The sequence below is a fragment of the Kwoniella dendrophila genome, chromosome 2 (genome assembly GCF_036810415.1).
Source record: "Kwoniella dendrophila CBS 6074 chromosome 2, complete sequence".
NCBI classification, from domain to species: domain Eukaryota; kingdom Fungi; phylum Basidiomycota; class Tremellomycetes; order Tremellales; family Cryptococcaceae; genus Kwoniella; species Kwoniella dendrophila.
Genome location: NC_089477.1, coordinates 643084 through 666407, shown reverse-complemented (window position 1 = coordinate 666407; position 23324 = coordinate 643084). Strand labels below are relative to the sequence as shown.

The 23324-nt window shown below is 37.1% G+C and overlaps 8 protein-coding genes across 8 annotated transcripts; 5 read left to right on the top strand and 3 right to left on the bottom strand.

Moving 5' to 3' along the window:
* Positions 1-58: 58 nt before the first annotated feature.
* L201_001670 (uncharacterized protein) lies at positions 59-1634 on the bottom strand (the record flags this gene model as incomplete). The annotated part of the gene is made up of 10 exons (XM_066217457.1): positions 59-272; positions 359-405; positions 486-509; positions 579-599; positions 684-865; positions 928-1057; positions 1134-1187; positions 1236-1254; positions 1310-1411; positions 1468-1634. 10 exons carry the CDS (start codon positions 1632-1634, stop codon positions 59-61), a joined length of 960 nt encoding a protein of 319 aa, XP_066073554.1.
* Positions 1635-2478: 844 nt separating this feature from the next.
* Positions 2479-4617, top strand: L201_001669 (uncharacterized protein; the record flags this gene model as incomplete). Its single annotated transcript, XM_066217456.1, has 8 exons — positions 2479-2624; positions 2699-2956; positions 3051-3267; positions 3348-3485; positions 3559-3828; positions 3906-4057; positions 4154-4453; positions 4557-4617. The coding sequence occupies 8 exons, from the start codon at positions 2479-2481 to the stop codon at positions 4615-4617; spliced, it is 1542 nt and encodes a 513-aa protein (XP_066073553.1).
* Positions 4618-5354: 737 nt separating this feature from the next.
* L201_001668 (uncharacterized protein) lies at positions 5355-7436 on the top strand (the record flags this gene model as incomplete). Its single annotated transcript, XM_066217455.1, has 4 exons — positions 5355-5840; positions 5926-6948; positions 7012-7266; positions 7347-7436. The coding sequence occupies 4 exons, from the start codon at positions 5355-5357 to the stop codon at positions 7434-7436; spliced, it is 1854 nt and encodes a 617-aa protein (XP_066073552.1).
* A 1107-nt stretch (positions 7437-8543) lies between these two features.
* On the top strand, positions 8544-12693 carry L201_001667 (uncharacterized protein; the record flags this gene model as incomplete). The annotated part of the gene is made up of 11 exons (XM_066217454.1): positions 8544-8743; positions 8831-9142; positions 9219-10183; positions 10352-10467; positions 10690-10931; positions 11006-11092; positions 11175-11244; positions 11323-11376; positions 11448-12241; positions 12333-12498; positions 12577-12693. 11 exons carry the CDS (start codon positions 8544-8546, stop codon positions 12691-12693), a joined length of 3123 nt encoding a protein of 1040 aa, XP_066073551.1.
* A 485-nt stretch (positions 12694-13178) lies between these two features.
* On the top strand, positions 13179-13789 carry L201_001666 (uncharacterized protein; the record flags this gene model as incomplete). The annotated part of the gene is made up of 3 exons (XM_066217453.1): positions 13179-13351; positions 13496-13591; positions 13741-13789. The coding sequence occupies 3 exons, from the start codon at positions 13179-13181 to the stop codon at positions 13787-13789; spliced, it is 318 nt and encodes a 105-aa protein (XP_066073550.1).
* A 599-nt stretch (positions 13790-14388) lies between these two features.
* Positions 14389-16091, bottom strand: L201_001665 (uncharacterized protein; the record flags this gene model as incomplete). Its single annotated transcript, XM_066217452.1, has 7 exons — positions 14389-14724; positions 14794-15101; positions 15168-15203; positions 15263-15396; positions 15455-15532; positions 15653-15844; positions 15928-16091. The coding sequence occupies 7 exons, from the start codon at positions 16089-16091 to the stop codon at positions 14389-14391; spliced, it is 1248 nt and encodes a 415-aa protein (XP_066073549.1).
* A 510-nt stretch (positions 16092-16601) lies between these two features.
* Positions 16602-18905, top strand: L201_001664 (uncharacterized protein; the record flags this gene model as incomplete). The annotated part of the gene is made up of 6 exons (XM_066217451.1): positions 16602-17103; positions 17190-17989; positions 18057-18191; positions 18255-18323; positions 18396-18580; positions 18653-18905. The coding sequence occupies 6 exons, from the start codon at positions 16602-16604 to the stop codon at positions 18903-18905; spliced, it is 1944 nt and encodes a 647-aa protein (XP_066073548.1).
* A 1876-nt stretch (positions 18906-20781) lies between these two features.
* On the bottom strand, positions 20782-21757 carry L201_001663 (uncharacterized protein; the record flags this gene model as incomplete). Its single annotated transcript, XM_066217450.1, has 2 exons — positions 20782-21076; positions 21144-21757. The coding sequence occupies 2 exons, from the start codon at positions 21755-21757 to the stop codon at positions 20782-20784; spliced, it is 909 nt and encodes a 302-aa protein (XP_066073547.1).
* Between the last annotated feature and the right edge of the window lie 1567 nt (positions 21758-23324).

Below are 23324 nucleotides of genomic sequence, written 5' to 3'. Positions count from 1 at the left end.
TATACAATACCAGAGATACAGGAGCATATATGAGATTGGCTTTTACATCATTTTATACCTACGAATTAGCAGCCCAAGTTTCTGAACTTTTATACCTTTCGCCATCTATACTACCCCATTCAACAGGTCCAGGATTTATTATTGGATTATCAATATGAAGAGGTAAATCTGTAACGACATTTGAAATTAATGTTGAAAATGGTGATTGATTTAGCGCAAATCTTGAATATTCAGTTGGCTTATCGTATGCTACCATAGCTGTTTGTATCAGACTATATTTGAAAGTGTAAGTTTATAAAATCATCATATCAAATGAAGATGGGCATCAGGTGGAAAGTGTATGTTTGGTTCAACTTACACATCAGACGTTAGTCCTTTTATAGGACTATTGGTGGTCCGAAATCGCTAATAAAGATATGGCAGGTCAGTAACCGATAAATTACAGATATTCAATCCTGAAGAACGTTAGGAGCTCATGAACTTACGTGCATCCTGTAAATTCCCGTGGTCTACAATATCAAGAAATATTATTAGCTATGCATGTCCTTCAGATTGCTTCTATCATAAAAGTTACTTACTCCTACTCTATCGTTCGTAGACTACATCATAAACCCCTTTATCATCAGCTTAATTGTCGCATAAAGAGAGCCGAACGCCAAAGCTGAAGAGGTTGTCTGACTCACATGGAACTCTTCTTCGTGAGGCCACCATTCACCACCAATATCCACTAACCCTTTTAGATCCTTGTCATCTAGTATTCCAGTTATACAGCCTTTCAAGGGATGTGTGAAAATCGCATCTACCTCGTCTGGGCTGGGTGTGAGGTTTGATAGGATTGAAGGAGAAGATATAAAGCATACAACAGCTAGAATGATGCAATCAGCTTGGAGACTCAAAAGATAACCTTAATGTGAAAGCTGAACTCACGAGTAACGACAATGTGGTTCTTTATATGTGAATTTAATGGTAAGATAGTCATAACTGGTTCTAGTATTGTAATGTGATGTATTGATAGGTGATCTAATGAAAGACCAACCTCCTCGAAGGCTTCACGACGCTGATCACGACCATCAGCCATTCGTTATCATTCCAAGATCATGTTATATTGAGCAGTCTAGGAGGCATAACCTTACAGCTGTATGTATTACATCGGGATCCTCGGGATCTACTTTCCCTCCTGGTAATGCCTATACGCTTGTCAGCTCCAATCACCTAGCTTGATCCACATAACTCACAGTCTGCGATGGATGCCGCCTGAGGAAACAGTCGTTTAGCATGAAGTTCGTAGCATAACCTATTTGAAGCTCACCTCATAGTTTTAGCACGAGTAGTTAACAGGACGTGTAATTTATCATCTCCTTCTTTCTGGAATAAGGCCACCAGTACAGCGGCTTGCTTGACAAGACCGAGACTAAGCGATAGATATCAGCTGGGAGAGCTTTTACTACTGATGATAATTCAGCTTACTCTGATGCTGTGGGTGCTTGAAAACTCGCAAGGTTCCTCAGGCATGTTATCGACTCTTCTGATAAACCTTGTAAAGCTTCTGAAGGGATATTACTGAGACCGCCAAGGTTTGTCCTGTCAATCTTGTTCACCGTGAGAGAGCCATCGGAGGTTTGTTGTATTGTCATAATATCTGAATGACTATGTCTGTAATTATATTATTCTTGGGTTGAAGGTATGCGATTCGATAGTGCGTGAATTAGAGGTGGATCCTTGTGACAAAAACCCCTATATAAGAATCATATAATATCTTTATGCGAAGTTGATAAAAATGGTTACTTGCAAACAGACGTTCTTTGAAGGAGTAAAGAGAAAGGTTGTTAAGCTAGTGTGCTGATTCAGTACGATTGGAAGGCTGTATAGCCAGGCTTTTCTTCTAATGTTCAAAAGATTCGATATAAAAGGAAGTTGGAACTCTCAGCTATAAGATGAGTGATTTTGAGTGTGGTGTCCCGTTCGTCTCGGAAACTGGTTTCGACCTGTTCAACACGGCTGATTTGGAGTTGTCTTCATCTATCGATCTCGTCGGTCTGTTCGAGATGTATGAAGACCGACAAATGTGGTCATCCTAGGATGAAAAGTTGAGTCGAAACTGCAAGTGAGACTATGCATGGGAACTTTATCTAGACTGGGGGAACGAGCAAAGTGGAGGTTACAATGAGGTGATAAATTAAAAGTGAGTGTTGATAACAACATGTATTCCACGTGACATCTCCTCCGAGTGATCTATCCAATTATGTAAGACCTAAATGGACGCGTTCAAGCCTTCTTGAAACTTGTCATGTTGAGAAACGCGTAAAGGAAATTCCATTTCAACAATTTAATGTCTGATTGTAATCAATCGTTGCTGACAAGTAGTACCTCTTATTTCTGTATAATACTAATTTCAATCAATCATCTTGCAAACGACCTATCCGCAATAGTAGATTTCAAGCTCATCGTGTATATCCTCTTTAATCTGATTCAATCACCATGTTTCGTCCTTCAACGCGACATAATATACCTTCATCATCTTCCAATCCAGCATTAGAAGTAAAATTGAATAAAAGAAATTCAGGTATAAATACATCTAACAATGGTGGAGGACCAAGTTCGAGATATCCATATAGACTAAACTTGTGAGTTATGTCTGATAAACCATATGAAGGTATTAGATCGTGTTGTTGAATTTACCTTTTATTAATCGAAATAGTTATGAAAGACCACCTACATTGGATATCACGTTGGAAGAATTCGAAACTTTTGCTATAGCTAGATTAAGAGTATTATCACAGATCGAAGCTCTATCACATCGTTCTTTACCTTTTACACAATTACAACAATCAATAACGAATTATTCAAAACAACATTTACTATTAAGTAGTAATACAGCAAGAAATGTTAATTTAGATGAAGAAAGAAGAAAAGATGAGATAAGTCATTGGGTTTTGAGATTAAGTTTCTGTAGAAGGTAAGTAAATCATGAAGTTGATTTTAAATGCAATATATGATCAACCTGGAAAAGAAGAATTGATTACCGATCTTACGGGTTTGACAATTAACAGTCCCGATTTAAGAGCAAGATTCATCAGATCAGAATTAGCATTGTTCAAAAATCGATTTGAGACTGATGATATAAATGAACGATCAAATTTCTTGAAATCTTTGGAGTTTGATTGGCAAATTGTTGATGAAAGTGAAAAATCAAGGTACGAAAAGGAACTAAGAAGTTGTATGTGGGGAAATAAAGATGATGCTTTTAAGAATGAAAGTTGGTTTAAAGTAAGTCGTTTACTCCCTTGACACAACATACGGCTTCTATACATCGTGGTACAGCAGACATTTATGATATCGTATCACAGGTCCTATGGTATACCGTACCTGATCTTGTGGGATCACGTAGAGTTTTTATAAGAGCAGGAATGGCATATGTACCTCAAAGTTTACAGATATCATTGGTACTTCAAGCATTCGCCAGTCGGCTGGAAAAGGCTTTAGAGGTGAGTAGTATGATACTATACCATCTGCCAAGTAGTGAGAACGATGAATTGACTGTCGAACTCCTTCGTTTAGCTTACCGCAAAAAACCTTCCTCGATTAGACGAAGATGATAGGTTAGGTCCAGTTATAGATCATCTAGCGTCCTCGTTCTTATCTGGTGTTGCATCGTCAGATTATCAATCACCAGATGGAGATTCTTCAGGTGCACTAGTAACAGCTGAAATGGTTGATGATGTTGCACGTAAACATTTCCCTCCATGTATGAGAAATCTATATGATAGATTGAAAAAAGATCATCATTTGAAGCACTTTGGAAGGTTACAATTAGGTTTGTTCCTCAAAGTGAGTTTTGCTAGGGGTACCAAAGACAATGACGGTGACAATAGGCATAAGTGCTGATCATTTTTTTCCATCGATAGGGTATCGGTCTCCCACTTGATGAAGCTGTAGTATTTTGGAGAAGAATGTTTGGTGCTACAATGAGCGATGATAAATTCAATAAGGAATATAAGTATAATATACGACATTCATATGGACAGGAAGGTAAAAGAACGAATTATCCACCAAAGAGGTGAGTTAGAGCATAATCTCTTCATGATGTTGGTCATTATCGGAATCTTTGAGGTGATAGACACTGATCGAATCATCTCTTTTATTGATAATTCAGTTGTCAACAAATCTTGACGCAAAATCAACCAGGAACGCAAGATTCACATGGATGTCCATTCCGGCATTTCTCACCTGATAATTTAATAAATTTCCTATCTTCAACATATCCCTCAATTGATAAATCATCTAATGAAATGAGGGATATTTTAGATTCAGTTAAATCAACACATTATCATGTTGCGTGTACAAGAGTTTTTGAAATAACGCATGGAATTAAAAAAGGTGATGGTATAGGTGAAAACAATGAACCTGTAACTCATCCAAATAAATGGGTTGATAGATCTAGAGAATTGGAAAAGTAAGTTTTTCAATTCCAATGCTTTCCAGTCCATTCCGAACGCCTCAAGAAGTTAATCTGATCATATTTTAACTGAGCTGATTACCTTTCTTTTGTTTTATAGGGAGGTGATCGACAGAATAAAGAAGAATGAGATTTCAGATGAAATGATGATTGATGCATAGGTCCTAATGCATACCATTCTTCAATGACTTGATCTTCTGTATGTATCACTAGATTATTGGTTATTATGTATTCCCCAGGTTCGCACAATTACTATGCATCTGCATCATCACCAAAAACATTACTACATACGTATATGGAAGTTGAGTAACCCTTGCGTCAACCGATGGAAAGAACACGCTTAAATCCGATGACAGGCAAATAATATTAATGATTACCCCGTGCCTGGATTGATGTTGATTTGTTTACATGTTTCAGTTTTGTAGTTTACGTTGAGTGATTTGCACAGACCGTCAACACTGAAAAAAGAGCAATCAATATTTCAATCAGCAACACTCAAACAACAAACAGGTGTGGAACAAGGATTGCTTCTGTACTTTATCTTTCCCCTTCTACTCATCACCTACACCAGAGTTTCGTCAATTAATCAAGGAAAGGACGTATACCGCAGCTGGAAATAATCAACCCAACCGAGTTCCTTTCCCTTTGTATCCTTGACGACCACTCATTAAACAGTTGATGACGGACGAAAAGTTGGATATCAAACCATAAGATTACGCAATCCAACATATCTAAGATCTATGTTTCTCCATTATTATTATCAGTACCGCTAGACTTGTATCCACCTTTTCATTGAAGATATATCGATTCTAAAAGTTCTCTTGATTCGCTATCAATCACACGATACGAAATCTGTTTTGAAACATACTTGGTCGCAGCTCAAGCTGAATTTTACAAGATGACACCGTACGCTCGATCAGAAGATGCATCAAACCCATCGTTAACACCTCAATCAACTCATCTAGCTACATTTTCCCCATCTTCACCTCTTCTTGAAACACCTCAAACTGAAATCAATCAAGATCAAATATTCGAAGATGATGAACATGATGATATCGAAGAATTACTTGATGAGAACGATGACGACAATATACCAGAAATTCCGGATATGGACGATATGTACGATAAAACATCATTAACCACCAATGACGTTATGCAAGATCCAATCCTATCTGATTTAGCTTCAAAGCAATCAATAATCACTGCTACGACGGGTGAATCCAGCAGTACAAAATTGACAAGAGGACCAAGGATGACTAAATTATCTGCACTAAGAGCTGGTCTCAATTGGGATGAAATAAGACCGAAGCGTATACCAACTGTAGAAGATAAAGGAGAACAAAAGTCAGATAAATCTGGGTATAAGAGTATTGGCTTAGGTATTGTGAGTGTATCTCTGATTAAACCTAAGTTTCTGTCTTGCGCTTGATCTTCATGAAAAGGGATCAGAGCTGACGTGATATGTACAGACCGTTCCCTCGTTAGCTGAACCAAGTATAAAACCACGTCAAACTAAATCCTCTCAACTTCGGTTGAATACAGATAAACAGCTCAAGACGATGCCCTCTTCTACTTCGCTTTCAAACTTGTCCTCTAGAAATCACAGGAAATCACTTTCCGTACCATCTACTTCAATTCTTCTACCTAGACAGAATCGTACATCGATTTTACGAGCATTGGGTGAGAAGGGTAATGAGGGCTATAGGGATTATGAGAAAATCCAACGAGAAAAAGCCGCTCAAAAAGTGAAAGAAAAAACTGCTTTGGAAAATAAAGAAAAAGCTAAACAAGAGAGATTAGAAAGAAGAAAGACTATAGGATTAGGTTCAACTTTCTCAGATAAACCTACTGTAGAAGTCAAACAGAACAAAACCTCTGCTTTGAGAGCAGCAGGTGAAAAGGGCAATGAGGGATACAGAGATTATGAGAAGTTGCAAAAAGAGAAACAAGCACAAATGGCGAAAGAGCAACAAGCATTAGAAAATCGAGAAAAAGCGAAAAAAGAAAGAGAGCAAAGAAGGAAAACTCTAGGTTTAGATATATCATCATTAAATAAACCAGATATACTTGTAAAACAAAATAAGACTTCTGCTTTAAGAGCTACAGGTGAAAAGGGTAATGAAGGATATAGAGATTATAACAAACTTCAAGAAGAAAAAGAAGCGCAAATGTTGAAAGAACAATTAGCAATTGCAAATAAAGAGAAAGCTAAAAAGGAAAGAGAAATTAGAAGGAAAACTTTAGGTTTAGATATAATTTCTTTAAATAAACCTGAAGTGCAAGTGAGACAGAACAAGACGTCAGAATTAAGGAAATTAGGTGAAAAGGGTAATGCAGGTTATAGAGACTATGAAAAGATTCAAGAAGAAAAGGCAGCTCAAAGGTTAATGGAACAGGTCGCCATTGAGAATAAAGAAAGAGCTAAAAAGGAAAGAGAAGAAAGAAGAAGAACTTTAAATTTCACACTTGCGTCTTTCAGTAGACCTTCGATTGTAAGCTGATTGATTATGCTTAATGATATCTGCTTGCTTACTATCTGTATATCGCCAATCCAGACACCAAGACCAAATAAAACATCGATATTGAGAAGCAATAGCTCTAAATCGATAACGTCATTATCTTCCCTCAAACCATCAATCAGTTCTTCATATCCACGTGCACGTCCTTCTACTAGTCATTCTTTGACCAGTACCATCTCAGCTCTCAAAGTCAGTTCTGCCGATAATGTTTCTGCTAATCTTGCAAATGCAAAAGATCAAGGCAAAAGAAGAGAAACTATAGGTGTCAAAAGTTTAGGAATGCCAAGTATTGTAGGTATATCTTCATCAGACAGGTCTGGCTTCCTTGATTATGAGATTTGAGACTGATTGAATGATTTCGATATTCGTAGACTCCTCGTTTGAACAGAACAGCCATGCTTCGAGCTCCTGGTACGATCAAAACTGTAGATAATTCGAATCAGTTATCCACATCGTCATGAACAACTATCATACACAAGGAAGCAGCATCTGTCTCGTCATCAAGTATGGGTCCGATACCTACAAAAGCCAGCTTACTAAGAGCCAATATGACGAGTACAACAGAACCATAAAACGTAACCACGAACGACGTATCTTAGCCACATGAAACGTGGTTCACAATCATTCCACCACAGTTATTGTTTATGGAACGTTTTTTACGATGGATTTTGTGTAAATTCCTCAAAAGCTGTACTGTACTACTCTTCTTCTCGGTGATTAATCAAGTTCTGGACACACGTTTGATAAGATTACGATGGTTGTATTTTTACGTTCTTCTTTCCCATTCTATCATTTTATACGTTATCTTTTTGGTATTTCTCTTGTTATGTTCTCATCCCTAATTGTATGCAGATGTATAGGTTAGATTCGTCTCAATTCTGAGGTTCCTTCTTCCTGAACTCGTCACTGTCATCTGATCAGCTACGTGCAGTACAGTCACTACAGATGACACACTACTCGTACTGTAACACTGTACTCGTATGCTCCGGGCAAAGGGCGTTTGAAGCTAAAAGATCCGGTGATACAAGTAGCAGATCGGATCTGTCGTCGGCCATAACCTAAACTTTATTACTTGTTCCGGTAAGTAAGTGGGTACAGTTATCTCGGATCAAACGGTATGCAGGACTCTTTATTGTGAGTCATCGTCATAAAGCGTCAGCAAATTGATACGGTCCAGCTGATCTGTTTAACTTACGTGTAGTCGCCGAATTAATCTATTTTAATCATAATCATTTAATCAAATCAGGTTAAAAATGATACGAAAAATGGTATATGTATATTGTCTGCTGATAAAAGTCCATTCTATTGTAATTAACGGTGTCTGCTTTCATCCTCATTTATAATCAGAAATCTATATAGAAGATAAACTCATATCTTATCTATATCCATCTGGTAATCAATCAAGTCAAAGCAAACGTTGTTAACTGATTCATTCTTATCATTGTTTTTCATGCTGTAAATACCAATCGATTTCTAGAGCAACATCTGTATCTATAAATCCACGTAATATACTTATTGTAGCTTATCATTCTCTAAATACTGTACATATATATACAAATAACATCAAAATGTCATTTTCAACTTTATTTACATTACCTCAAGCGAGTAATGGTTCGAATACACCCCAACCAAGTATGAGAGATCAAATTGAAACCTCATTAAAAGGTACTACAGAAATTCAATATCCAGGAAATGAAGAAGAGGACAAAGAATGGGGTTATAAGAGAAGTGTACCTACTTTGGTACTTTACGACGAAGAAGGATTGAGGTAAGTAAGAAGGTTTTCTATGACCTTCGCAAATACATGTTAATGACATTATAAGTTGATGAACGGTGTTGATGTGATGCTTTACAGATTATACGATAAAATCACTTCATCTGCACCTGAATATTATCCATTTCCTGATGAATTATATCTATTGAAAGAACATGGTGAAGAAATCGCTCAATCAATGGGATTCCCATGTAAGAAGAAAAACAGAAGGTCACCTGATGATGAAGAAAGTGAAAGGAATAACGATGAAACACCTGATAAACCTTGGAAACCTGCTAAATGGGGTGATGCAGCTTTAGGTAAATATAATAATGGTGTAAATGGTGAAGAAGGTTTAGGTAGTGGTAATTCTGAAAGAGAAAAAGGTTGGGACGTTGTTGAGTTAGGTGCAGGGTAAGTAGATCTGGCATAATCGGGGCACCCCCTAATTCAGCCTATGCATGCTAATAAATGAATTGACACTGTATAGTGCTTTACGAAAGACCGCTCACCTTCTCTTAGCTCTTTCTTCCGCAATTCCACAAGATTCTTCAAACCCTCCTCCCATCACCTACCATCCTTTAGATCTCTCTGAACCTGAATTACATCGCGTATTAGGTGAGATGGAAGATGGCTTTGGTGATCAACTTAAAGGTAAAGTTTCGTGCATCGGTCTACACGGTGATTATGAAGCTGGTCTACAATTTATCAGAGAAGGTAAATTGTCTTCGCTTCACCAAGAGATTCTATCGCAAAATCGATCAATGGATTCTTCTCAGGAAGTCTCAATGACACCATTAGAGCTAGAACCCTCGAGTGGAAATGACCAACATGTACAAGCTAAAGGAATGAATATTCCCATCTACAACAATCCAAGAGTGAATGATAAAGAAGACAGTCCATTACTCTCACCGGAATCAATCAAGATTATAACGCCAAGAAGTGAAATTTCAGCTTTGCCAAGTGAAATAACCGATTCAGATCCAAGTTGTAGTAACAATAACTCAAATAGCAATACCAATTCCGGGACTTGGTCACCTATATCATCAGATTCTGATCCTCATTACATTTCGAATGTTCATCCAGAATCACTCAATGAAAGAGATAATAGAGTGAAAGATTCTTTCACACATTCAACTAAAACAGAAGATGAGAAAATGAAAAAACCATTACATATGGTATTTTTAGGATCATCACTAGGTAATTTTGATAGAGACTCTGCTGCACCATTTTTAGCATCTTTACCATTAAAACATGGTGATACCCTTTTATTAGGTCTAGATGGTAGACCAGCCCCAGGAAAGGAAGGTAGAAGAAAGGTTGAAATCGCTTATAATGATCCTGCTGGTCATACCAAAAGATTCGAAGAACATGGTTGGGATGTTGTTAAACATGAATTAAGCTTAGATGCCAGTAATCAAGTCGAATTTGTTGGTAGATACAATGAAGTTCTTGGTAAGTTCAATCAATCTCTCATCAATGCGAGACGTAGTGCATGGGATCTGTCGGTAGACAATCAACCGGAGTAATTGAAAGGTACCGGTCATATGCGAAGAATCAAGAAGGAACGTCCTTTGCTACACCTGGCTAATCACCATGTTTTCTGTCTTTCATTTCGCATAGGCCGACACGAAGCATACTTCCGATCATTGGATAAGCAAAGAATCCATCTACCTAACTCCAATGAAGATGTAGAACTTGAGAAAGGTGAACTACTAAATATCGAATGGAGCTACAAGGTATGTTGAATCGCCTCGTCTACGTCATTTCAAGCATTACCCGATGGAATGTTTTTACGCCGTGCCTGAACCGATCCCTGTAAAATGCTGGATTTTCCGAAAGGACAAGAATATCTCTGCAGAGGTTTTTTTTCGGCAAATGTAGTACCATACGATATACCGTTGCATATATCTACGAACCAATGTACTGATTTTTGTCATCGATCTGTTTTGCTTTCTTAGTATTCACTGTCAGAAGCCTTGGAATTATTCGCTCAAGCCAATTTAAGAGTGGTGAATAGTTGGAAAGCACCAAATTCGGAATATAGATTGTGGTCACTTGAAAGGCCGGAAGTTGCGTTCAATCCACCCAAGATGGCTTTAAAAAAAGTCGATTCGATTCAGAAAGATGATGATTTGTCGAAAAGAATGGCAAATGTACCTACATGGAATGATTGGGTAGATCTCTGGAAATTCTGGGATCAGTAAGTTTATATGCCGCTATTGAGAGATTATACCTTTATCGGACAACTCATTAACCTGTATGTTTCACTTTTAGTATCACCCTCCAGATGATTCCCAAAGAAATGTTACATCAAAAACCTATCGACTTGAGACATATTTGTTTATTCTATACAGGTCATATGTGAGTGGGATTTCATCTATCTTGTTCTGCTTTCATGATTGTTGCGAGGAGTTTCACGTATCTGACCGAGTTGAGTAAATAGTCCCACTTTCCTAGATATCCATTTGACTAGATTGACAAAAGGTGCACACACCGAGCCAGAATACTTCAAGGTGAGCTGTAGATCTGGTTTGTTCTCTTGACACACTTTTCACAGATAGCTGATGTAACCTGATGTAACCTGAATTCAGACAATCTTCGAACGAGGTATTGATCCTGATGTTGACGATCCTACCAAATGTCATGTAAGTTGGAATGTCAACAATCAACTTCGTTTATTGAGGCTTTTGGCTGATTCCATGTTATGCTTCTGTAGGACCACTCTGAAGTTCCCATGTCTGAAGAAGATTGGCCTTCGTTAGTTGAAATCCTAGATTTCCGAGATCGAGTTAGATTACGGTTGAAAGGCATTTACAACGAATTATCAACTGGCAAAAAACCCTTCACAAGGCATACTGGAAGAGTATTGTTCATGACATACGAACATGAAGCTATGCATGCGGAAACGCTGCTATATATGTTAGCGCAATCACCTTTAACTAGACCTCCTACAGCTGTTTCAGCACCACAGTGGGAAATATTGGCTAAAGGATGGAATGAAGATGAACAAGAAAACAAGGTCATTGATATACAAGGTGGTACCATCGAGTATGGACATAGAGACTTGGAAGGAGAAGATAAAAATTATTCTGATATGAATGGATGGGAGAATCATGAATTTGGATGGGATAATGAACATCCAAATATCACCAAGGAAGTCAAATCCTTCAAAATTGATTCTTTGACCATAACGAATCAAGATTATCTCATATACCTCGAAGCAACCAATAAATTCTCCAATTTGACGAAGGATTCCGCACCAGCATCATGGACTATAAGTGAAACCGATGGACAATGGAAAATCAGATCGTTATATGGATTATTAGATTTTAGTGTAGCTGGTAAATGGCCTTTGATGGCAAGTAAATTAGAATTAGAAGATTATGCTAAATGGAAAGGTGGTAGATTACCTACAGAACAAGAATTAAGATTATTCTGGGAACATCCTGAAGGATCAAGAACGAGCGGTGAAGGTATCAATACGGGTGTTAAAAATTGGCATCCTACTCCGTGAGTTTAAAAGCGCTGGGATATATCTCATATCCTCCTACAAGATTATGTCGAGGCGAGGTAAGATGACTGATAATATATTGCTTCGTAGTCCCACCAATACCATCAAAGATAATGCTGGCAAAACAATTTATGGACATAATGGCGGTGTTTGGGAATGGACAAATACACCTTTCGAAGGATTAGATGGATATGTCCCTTCAGTCATCTATCCAGGTTATTCAAAAGATTTCTTTGATGGTAAACATTTCGTCGTTGTAAGTTACTTAGTTTGATATTCCCTTGTATTTCTTTCGTTACCTAGTGACTGATATCGATCACCTCGCTTTCGATAGCTTGGCGGTTCATTCGCTACTATCCCTTCGATGGCAGGTAGGAAATCATTCAGAAATTGGTATCAATTAAATTATAGATTCTCTTTCATTGGAGGTAGAGTAGCTTATGATTTATAAAGGGGCATTCTTCTGACTCTCTTGCTTAAAGTATGGATGAAGGAATAGAGAAGGAAGGCTATCATCGAGTTTCATGTATCAATAACATCCTTAATTGGATCGCAGTGGATAGGTCTATCATATGTATCATAAGTATTTGATAAAAGTTATATGGAAACGAACAATGCATTGTATATTTAGATTTGTATTGACTCTGATGAATCAATTGGAACAAACTTTCAAAACCGTTGTATAGGTTGATCTTCGGCATGTACATAAAAGTCTATATGATTTCGGGCTTCATCTCTACTCGTATCTATCTATTTCTTCAGTCTATGACGGACTGATCGGATATCTCCGCTCTCTTCGGTTCATGCAGTGTTCTTGCTTGATATCACAGAATGGAATTATCGATGAGTGAATCATTTATGTATTTAATTAGCTACTTATCACACAGCAAATGATGAAGGAGTACCAGCAAAGATAGTAATTTTTTTTTTGAAAAAATGACATCTGATATCAAAGTCGAACCTAGTCCAGCATCTATCAAATCTGATAAAGTTGAAGTGATTGATCCATTTAAAGAACCACCATGTAAATTATTTAGTATAACTCAATATCAATGTACACCTTTAGGAGGTAGAGTAACTTGTTGGTCAATTGAAAGGATATTTAGACAGTGAGTGTTACTGAGTGATATTTCAATTTATGGTATAACATACTTATATAGACTTATATATACATATATCGACATTTATCTTCTTATTTACTACGATATACGATTAAATCTGATATATTCATTCATTGTTCTTTACTCTTCTAGATGTGGTCAAGGTAAACCAGCAATTGAAGTTACGAATAAATTAAAATCTAAAAAAAAATTAGATCAAGAAAGTTTGATTGTTGATCCTGCATTCCTGTGAGTTGTATATCACACATATATATATATATGTATATAATATATGTGTATGGTCATGAGAAATACATTCAAATCGTAATTCAGTTTGGTTTACAGAGCTGAGAAAAGCTGATATAATGTTATTGATTGTTTCAATTACTTAACATTAGTGAGAATCCGCCAAAAGCTAGAAATTGGAATGATTATCGTGGGTCATAAATGATGAACTTTATCAGCTCACACTCAAGAGAGATGATATGATACCTCTTCGTATTGACGCTAGAAGATTCTGAATATGTCATCAAATATAATCAATATATCCAGCTTTCAATCGCTCTTTCAAGCGACACAAATTGCAAAGATCAAAGACGACCTCAAAACATCGCACGTACTCGAGCAAGCATTATCCTTAGTTCACGATAGATGATCATCTAGGATTTCGCTAGTAGAACAAAGTATGCCGTCACAGTACTTTAGATCGGACAATTGTCGATTGACTAGGGATAGTAATTCGCATGCAGAGGATATCACATCGAATCCAATAGCAAATGCGCAACTGTCGTCGGACTAAGGGTATATTCATGCAGGGATATAATAAGTAGTGTTTGTGTGTTCAAAATCTGTCTAAGTTGTATTGTATATGTATAGATATGATAAATGTGTTTCTAGATGATCATAACCTCTTCGATAAGAGCAGTGTGACAAACTATGTTTCCTGAATACAGAGTACGACAGACCCTTCAATCACTTGAGTTGTGCTAATATTTACGTCCTGTCCTTCTACATTACACTTGGATACTGAAGTTTCCTTTGTGACCCTATGAACCTAATCTTCCAGCAACCAGCTCATAAATCAAGAACATACAGGCGGCGTTAGGAACCACTCTAAACAAATGAGCAGTTAAACCACCGTATAAACTTGCTGCACCTTCTTCTTTAATAACTAATTGTAAAGTCTGTAATAAAGATTTATATTTTACTATACCATTTATATGGGGTTGTCTTAATCTTGTTCTTATAACTTCATGTGGATATGTGATTAATGAAGCAACTGCTTTTGCACCACCTGATGCACCTACAATAGATCCCATATATGATATAACTGATTGATTTGATGAATCGAAACTTGTTGATGATGTTAATCTTTTGAATCGCTGTTCGGAGAAACAACTAAATCAATTTGATATCCTTTCGAGGCGAAGGTAATTATTGAGCTGACTTACCTCATACAAAACCCATTGGATTACACCTTCAGATACACCTAAATAACTTGCTGATAATCCTCTATATAAACCCGTTATACCTTCTTTACGTATTATATCCATTGTCATTGAGAAAGCATTAGGCATAGCTGTAGATGAGGCTGCTGCTATTGAAGTGGCGGTAGGAGCTGATTTGGCTAGAGCAGCAGCAGATTTCGCTATAGGTCCTGGAAGGGCTGAAGTAGAGACAGGAGCTGGAGAGGCTACAGATGAAATTGGAGGGGCGTTACCTTTCTGCCTGGCGGATAGTTGTAAACGGGTTTTAACAACTGAAATAGCACACATCTGTTAGCTAAAATTCCCATTCTCAAACAACGGAAAAAGGGATAGCTTACCCCAAATTGGATTGGTACCAGTTGCAGTCATTATACCTATAAATTACCAATCATCAGCTTATCGTATTGTCATATGCACGATATTGCGAGCTTACCAGCTATAACGGCAGCTGATAGATGAATGACCGGACTGTCTTCTGACGTCTGTCCGACTTGTTCTACAGGTGCATTAGGGAATTGTTTGGCAAGATAAGCTTTCGATGTAGGATAAAAGTAGAAGTTGATAGCTCTGCGTCATGAGGAGGTCAGCATTACCCCCAGCTATATCTTCCCAAGTACCAACTTACCTAGCGGGTATGATCCCCACTAAACTTGGACCTAAACCTTTATACAACGCTTTCCAGCCTTCTTCCACACCTATACGTCTGAGAATGACATAACATAGATGTGTCAGCTATGTTATATAAACCATCGCATACATCTTTCCCTTCCGCATGAGACCATTTGTACTAAGCAGATGGCAAACGTTATCCTTTCATATTCACCTTATCAGATACACGGTATCCACGAATTGATATAAAGTCCCTCTTATACCTGATCTTGCGGCATCCTTCTGTGTAGCTGATATAGCCTTTTTCAACGGTTCTGAAGCCGAATGTCTGAATAAGTCTGATTGTAATCTAGTTTTAACTACGTCAAACGGTGATGTCACTATTGCACCTGCCATTCCACCTACACTACACTCAAATCAACGGCAAATCACCCAAAATCAGTTTATGGTTCAGCATTTGTATAGAAGCAAATGTAAAAGCTGACATACCTTCCAGCTGCTGAATGCTGCCATCCTACTAATTTCTTCTTCGTCTGTGTAGGTGGTGAAGTGACATCAGGTGGAGTGGATGATGAAGGATCCGAAGAAGGTATTATGGGTGATTGAGATCCTGTAATTGTTGAAGTTGGAGATGAAGTTGATAAGGAGACCATTTTGTCGGTCTATATCTGAATAGTATGTCAAGCGATATAAAGGTAGATTGACGAGGTGATATTTAATTCCAAAAACTATGTCAACGATAAGAGATAGGAAGTATGTTACCGATTGACTTTTCAGACTATTATGATGCACTTGAAATGTGGAGGCGAAAGGTATAATAAAATGAAAAATAATCAAAATAAAACGTCTACCCCCTTCATCATGTCTCACCATGACGTGGGATTATGTTAACACCACTGATAAGGGTTACATCCCTTCGGAACGGATTATCGTAATGACGTAAGACTAAGCTAGTATAGATAGAAGAGCTTTCGTTTATGGCTCGGCTCAAGATTTCAAAATTAGTTGTAACATTAAAATATTTACATCTACTGTATTCGTAAGGTGATCAGCTCAAGGACAACAACGTGTAACTTGGCTAATCGACAAAATTTACTGTTCTGATTGAAGAAATAGGTCTCTCTGCAATCAAGGCTGAAACATCACGGAAAGCGAAACTCAACATGTCATTCCTCTTTCATACAATAGCACCTTCATATGCTTCCGAGCAATTAGCTTCACATTTATCATCTTTATCAACATTACCAATATCTACACCTCCATCAGATCTAACAAATGCTTCTTCTTCATCAAGTATACATTCAAAACCAAATCATAAATTAGAAACAGCTTTACATGAATTATCGTCTACGAAACATATATCAAGAGATAAATTGATTGAAGTTTTGAAATTATTAGCAAAAGATAGTAATCATAATAATTTGATTCAAAATGGATATTATTTAGATTCAAATGGAAGATATCAGACTGGAAGGGATACTGATAATAATACAAGTGAAATAGATGAAGAAATCGAAATTGAAATTCTAGGTAGAGCAATAACAATAGTTTGGAAAGAGATTTTACAAGATTTAGTTCAAGGTGCTTTGAAATTGGATGAAGAGAGGAATTGGTGGGAATCAAGTTTAAATTCTAGAAGAGGTGTTGGCATTTACCTTTTACAGAGTGAGTACTGCTTCACAATCCAAAAGTATTAAACCGGTGTAAATTCGATGTGCTGATGATCATAATATTTATCAACCTCACTCTAGCCATGCCACATAGAATTTATGCAGCCTTACCACCTCGATCGAAATTATTGAGTAGACCAGAATTACAATCATTCAAGTTACCTCCTAGAGAAGCATTATTCAAACCATTGAGAACCAGAACTTCATCTGCTATAACTTCGATAACTTCACCATATAACCTTACAAGAAGGGAAATGTTATTATCCAAAAAGGAGTTGGAAGAAAAAAGAGATGAAATAGCAAGTAAAATTGGTATTCTAGCTTCAAAAGGTCCAAATTGGATTTCAACCACTCAATCTGTCAGTAGTTCAAGTAGTGATCAGAATTTACTCAATGTAAAGAATGAAACGGAAAGGGTATTTTCAATATTATGTGAAGTTTTAGATATACCTTTACCTTCTTCTTCTTCTTCTGCTGAAGTAAAATCATCCAGTAGTAGTAGTAGGAGAAGTAAACGCACACCTTCACCACCAATAATATCAATACAAAGTACACCAATAACATTGTTATCGTTATTGAATCAACATTTACCCAAAACCAATCAATCCATCGATGAAATTCTAGTCATACATTCCAGACCATCTGTCATGACTAGATTATGGTTTCCTGCTTTATTCTTACCTCCAACTTTATATTTACTTGCTTCTGCTGTAGTACGAAATAAACAATGGATGAAAGATCAAGTTAAAAATGCAAAAGAAACTATCAAAGGTTTCTTTGTTCAATGGGTTTGGGAACCTATAGAAGGTATTGCTAAAACTCTTAGAGGTGGTGGTGAAGGTTTGGGTGTGGCTCCTACTACTGTCAAATCTGATCAAGAGGTAAACTCCCGCATTCGTACTTGCCTGACATGAAGCTGAACTAATATTACCGATTTACAATTTTTAGTCACTCGAACGAATGGTACTCGACTTAGGAAGAGACTATTATCATTTATCTGGATCTGAATTAGATGCACTAAGCGTTAAGATTAGAAATGGTGATATGGAAGAGGTACTTAGGGTATATGAGAAAGAGCTACAGGTAAGTCGATGCATATTGTCTTTCGTTATTGAAAAAAGAGGTGACAAACGTCTTTTCTTGCAGAGTCCCGTAAAGAACGCTTTGATGGGGAGTCTAGTTAGAACTTTGTTGATTCAAGTACAGAAGACCAAGGTGAGTACAGAGAACGTGTAAAACATACAGCTTGTGATTGAGACTAATTTGATTTACTTTTACTGCTTACAGACCGATCTTTCTTTGTCGTTACTATCACTTGATCACTTACTTCGATCACAACAACTCACATTTGCATTTGTTGGTTTAGCACCGAGTTTGTTAGTACTTTATGGTTTAGGTGGATGGTTGAGAGGTGTATGGAAAGGTGAAAAACGTGGGAAAGGTAGGAAGAAGCAATATTTCAATGGTTTAAGGTGATTTATTCCCAACCTCTTTCCATTCTTTATGAATTCGTCACTGATATCTATCATTTCTCTTGTAATTAGATCAATAGAAAGATTACTTATAACATCACCTAAAGATTCCGAAGAAATGTCAAATAAAGATAGAGGTTTATTAATTGTATCAGTTAGTAATTTACGTACATGGTCAACTGGTTTAGTACCTGGAAGTTCAAGAGAACATTTTATTGATGATTTAAGAATGATTGAAAATCCTTTATTGAAAAGAGGTGATAAATTTAGAGTTATAGAAAGAATTTGGAGATGTTGGGGTATAGATGGTAATAAAAGGATATAAATAAATGTGTTGATTATCTTTCAATGTTACCTATGAATCCCTGGTCATTGTATCTCGTCATACATAACACCGAAAGAAGGATAGGATCATTATGTAGCATATGTTCGGCGTGGAATGCATTTTGTGAAATATACATCCACTCTGTAAACCAGAGTTCAATCACTCCAGAATAATACAATACTTATGCTTTTTGAGATTCGATCACCAATTCCTACCCAGGAGCTGGGCTCTCTGCTCCTCTTGGAGAGAGGAGATGTCTGTTCTTGATGAATATTCGAGTTCCAGTTGGGCTCATCGAGACAAGGTTTTGCAAGATACAATTTTCTGAAAGTACAGTGGCAATCGGGAAGTACTGTAGGGTATTGTAATCGCCTTCAAACGCACTTTAGCAGAAATCTAAACCTGTACGAGTAAATTCAAGGAGAGGAAAAGTATAAAGAATTTAGTGTTTTCTTCTAAAACGAAAATTCAGCTGATGAACGCCTCAAGTTTATTGATGATCCTTGGCCTGCTGTAATTAATCATTGGTCAGATTTCGCAAATGTAAGAATTGGAAAGACAGAAGAGATTACCATGACTGTTGGTGTTTTTATCAGTGCAGGTTGAAATTTAGGTGGAGAACATGTACTCGTAGTATCATCAGGTATTGTGGAAGATGTGGAGTTGCAGTTTAAGTTACTTCTTATACTACTTATGACATCGATGCTGATATAATAGGAGAGTAAATTTGGCGAGCACCACCACCATAAGTACATGTGTGATGGCACTTCCACAATCAGAAAAAGAGGTACTACCATCAGAGTACAGCATGGGATATTGTCTATTCGATCAATGGTGAATCAATTACAACACAAGACATCAAACATGGAACGATACGTTTGTAGTACATTAACCTCTTGGTTGTGATTGCTGAATCACACTTTAGCCATTGAATAATCTGATATTACAATACGCATCAAGAAGAAGAAGAAGAAGAAATTTTTACTATACCATCACTCGTACTCACTAAACAAGGTGGAAAAACCAAAGCGTTAATTTCAATAAGCTCAGAAAAATCGAGATTGCTAGTAACAAGATTTTTGATTATAACATAATAGCAGCCAATGGTAATTGGTTTGCCCTACGTTTTGGATGATCGTCACGCATCTCACACACAGATATGAATAGTCATGTATCAGTTACGCAGCAGGATATATAAGAAGCAAAGTCAGATGAGTTACATGAAAACAGAATGATTCGATCTTGATTGACTGCCACCATTGTTCCTCTTCGTTTTGTCTTGTGATTGGTCAAATCGCCTTAGCCTTGTAAGCTTTGATCGCTTTGCAACAACGTCCAATACGTCCAGTACTCCCGACTTTTCCAAAGACGATGATTACTCTGCTTAACGGTGAAGAATTGCAGACATTACTGGAATGGATATGAACGAGATAGCATGGAAAACTTGACTGTTTATGATTTGCATAATAACAATGATCATATATTTTACTTTGTTTATATATAACTTCTTTTCTAATTCTATAATTTTGTCACATATCCATTTTTGAACGAACCATATACAAATTGTTGAAATAATTGTACTTTATATATAATCAAAATTTAATTTTTTAGGTGTAATTTATGATAAAACGTCCCAAGAGTTTAATATAAAAAAAAGAAATTCACCAAAAAATCAAGAAAAAAATCAAGAGAAATAAGCAAAACGAACAAAAGTAGGTAATCTCTATATCAACGATACCAAGAAGAAATAATAAAAAAGAAAAAGGTCAGATAGCATCAAGGCGTATCATAAGACAACGTTATTGTTGAAAACAACTATATAAAGAACTATAACTTCAGTCCGACAACTTCTATACACATATACTCCATCACTCATCTACTCCTCTCGTTTCCTTTTATGTGTTAAAGAAGCCAAAGCAGCTTGTAAAGAAGGTGGAGGGTTTGAAGGGTTGGCATTGTTTGATTGTAATGACGATGGCAGCTGTTGACCTGATGGACCGTTTAATACTATAGCTTTCAATAATCTGTTTTCATTTTCTAATGATGAGTTTTCAGCTTGTAAAGCGGCTAACTGAGCTTCCAAGTCTTTAGCACGTCTTTCTAATGCTTGTTCTCTTTCCTTCTTTTTGGCTCGGAATCGCGCTGATGCTTCTGTGTTACGTCGTCGTTTGCTGAAAGAGCACGTTCAAGATTAGATTAGTCATTGCGACGGTCATCTATAAAAATAAATAGACTTACTCTTCTTCAATTTCAACTTGTCCTGCACCTAATTGTTTCAATCTCTTTGCGCCTGTTATTCTATCATCTGGAGAATCTTCACCACTGCCGAATATTGATGACGATCCTGGTAAAACATCTGAAGTGTTTATAGCAGGTGTATCAAGTGATGAAGGAGTTTGGACTGTGTTGAGTTGATTTGTGTATGGTGTTGGTAGTGGGATAAGGTAGTTTGGTGGTAAAGCAGCAGCGTTTGTGTTGATGGTGTTAGTGGCGTTATTATTGTTTGATGAAGATGTACCTATGTAAGCAGCTAAGAAAGATTCCAATGTTGGTGAAGCTTTGTTATTGGTTTGACTGGATGAAACAGGAGTTTGGGCTACAGGTGTTGGTGCAGGTGCGATTATTTGTTGTTGATGGTGCTGTTGATTTTGCCATGTTTTATCGTCTGGTAAAGGTTGGTTCTTATTATCATTTGGTGATGGTACGTTACCAAAGTTTCTAAATAATTCATCTGCATGTAAGAAACCCCAAAAGGCTTCTTCTTGTTCTGCGTTCATCGCTGATGATGAAGGTGGTGTATTGCCTGGTATAGCATTAAGTGCCTGTAAATGTTCTGGTAAATCCGGGAACATTGTTGTCTATCTTTGTCGAAGGATGAAAGTCTATATTGATACCAAGTTATATAAGTTTGAATGGAAGAGAATAGTTGACTGGTTGAAACAGACTTCTTGAAGATAGAAAGGATCTACGATATCACAAAAGAGTGTTGATATATCAAAAGAAGTAGGTGTTGTTCAGCTTATCTAAACTAGATGTATACCTTGCGAAAGCAGTGATGTGAGATGGTGCGATTTGATGGATAATCCAATGCTTCTTTCTTATTGTGTTTTATGATTGATGGTAGTTGAGTTGGATAAACGTGTTTGATGGGCGTTTTTTGTCGTTTTCAGTTGAGTGTATTGATGTAGGGTAATCTATCAATGGTGATTTACTTATTGATGATTGTTTTTGATATATGATCTACGTGGTTGATGTTCTACTTTTATTGTTATTGATGAACGTCTTTGACCTTGACGTATTTTTTTGTTGATTGTTGTTGATAAGGTTAGAGGATATTATGATGAAGGAAAGAGTTAAAACGTTAATGATCAAAAGAAAGGATTGGATTAATTCCAAATTCTACGATCTCTATGGTGAGTGAATAACGAATAACCAATCTCTCGATCTTGGGATGAAGGGGGGGAATTTGGAATAAAAAATTGATCTATTCGAGACTTTAGTCTCTATAGTGCATGGACCAATGAAAAAAAGATTTCAGGGTATACAGTAGTATATGTATTTCCCTCTATTTCCGATAATTCACATCTAGTATGATTGCATGATTGGTAAGTCGTATTGTATTACCCTTTTGAGTAATCATCATTACATATTATCAAAACCTCCATTTTAGCTCCACTTTTGGTGGTACACCGGTAAATTTCGGCATATTTTCCTTTATTACTTTTTATTACCGCTTAGTTAGCTTACTCATCTTGAAACGCTTATATACCGGACCGTCAACCACGTTATTTGGCTAATCTTGCCACATGGAAAGTGAAAGCGGTTCTGTTGGACAAGCCAAACGTGAACGTCGGTGTTAAGAACATCGCCGATGCAGACCATTTTCATCTTCCAGAACCCCCGTGTCATTGCCACTCGATTTGACTTGATACTCGCGACAAGTTATGCATTCCCCCTCACGTTTGCCTTCCCTCTATGCTTGTTGTAAGGGTCTAGGTTGTAGGTTGTAGGTTGTTGGCATGCATTCGACGATACTAGCTTGCGTTTGCTGCTCTCGTATGCATGGCTGCTTGCTTGCCTTGCTTGCTCACTATCGGCTGTAGCATTGCGTGTTGCGAAACAACTAAGTTGCATTCAAGGTCAATAATAACAAAACCTTTAATCCAACCTTCAAGACTTCAAGTCTCTATACTTATACCTTTAAAAAAATCCCTCGACTTCTTAACGCTCAGAGTTGGACAAGATGGTAGTGAGTTATACGTTTATTTTGGCAGGAGTAGGACAAAATGTGAAGGATATGCAAAACAAGCCGAACATACAGAGATGGAGCAGATGGAATGGATGGATTGTACAGATTAAGAACAAGTCATAATTGGACCAACAATGTCAAATCGATATCTCAAGGACAACGCAAACGCA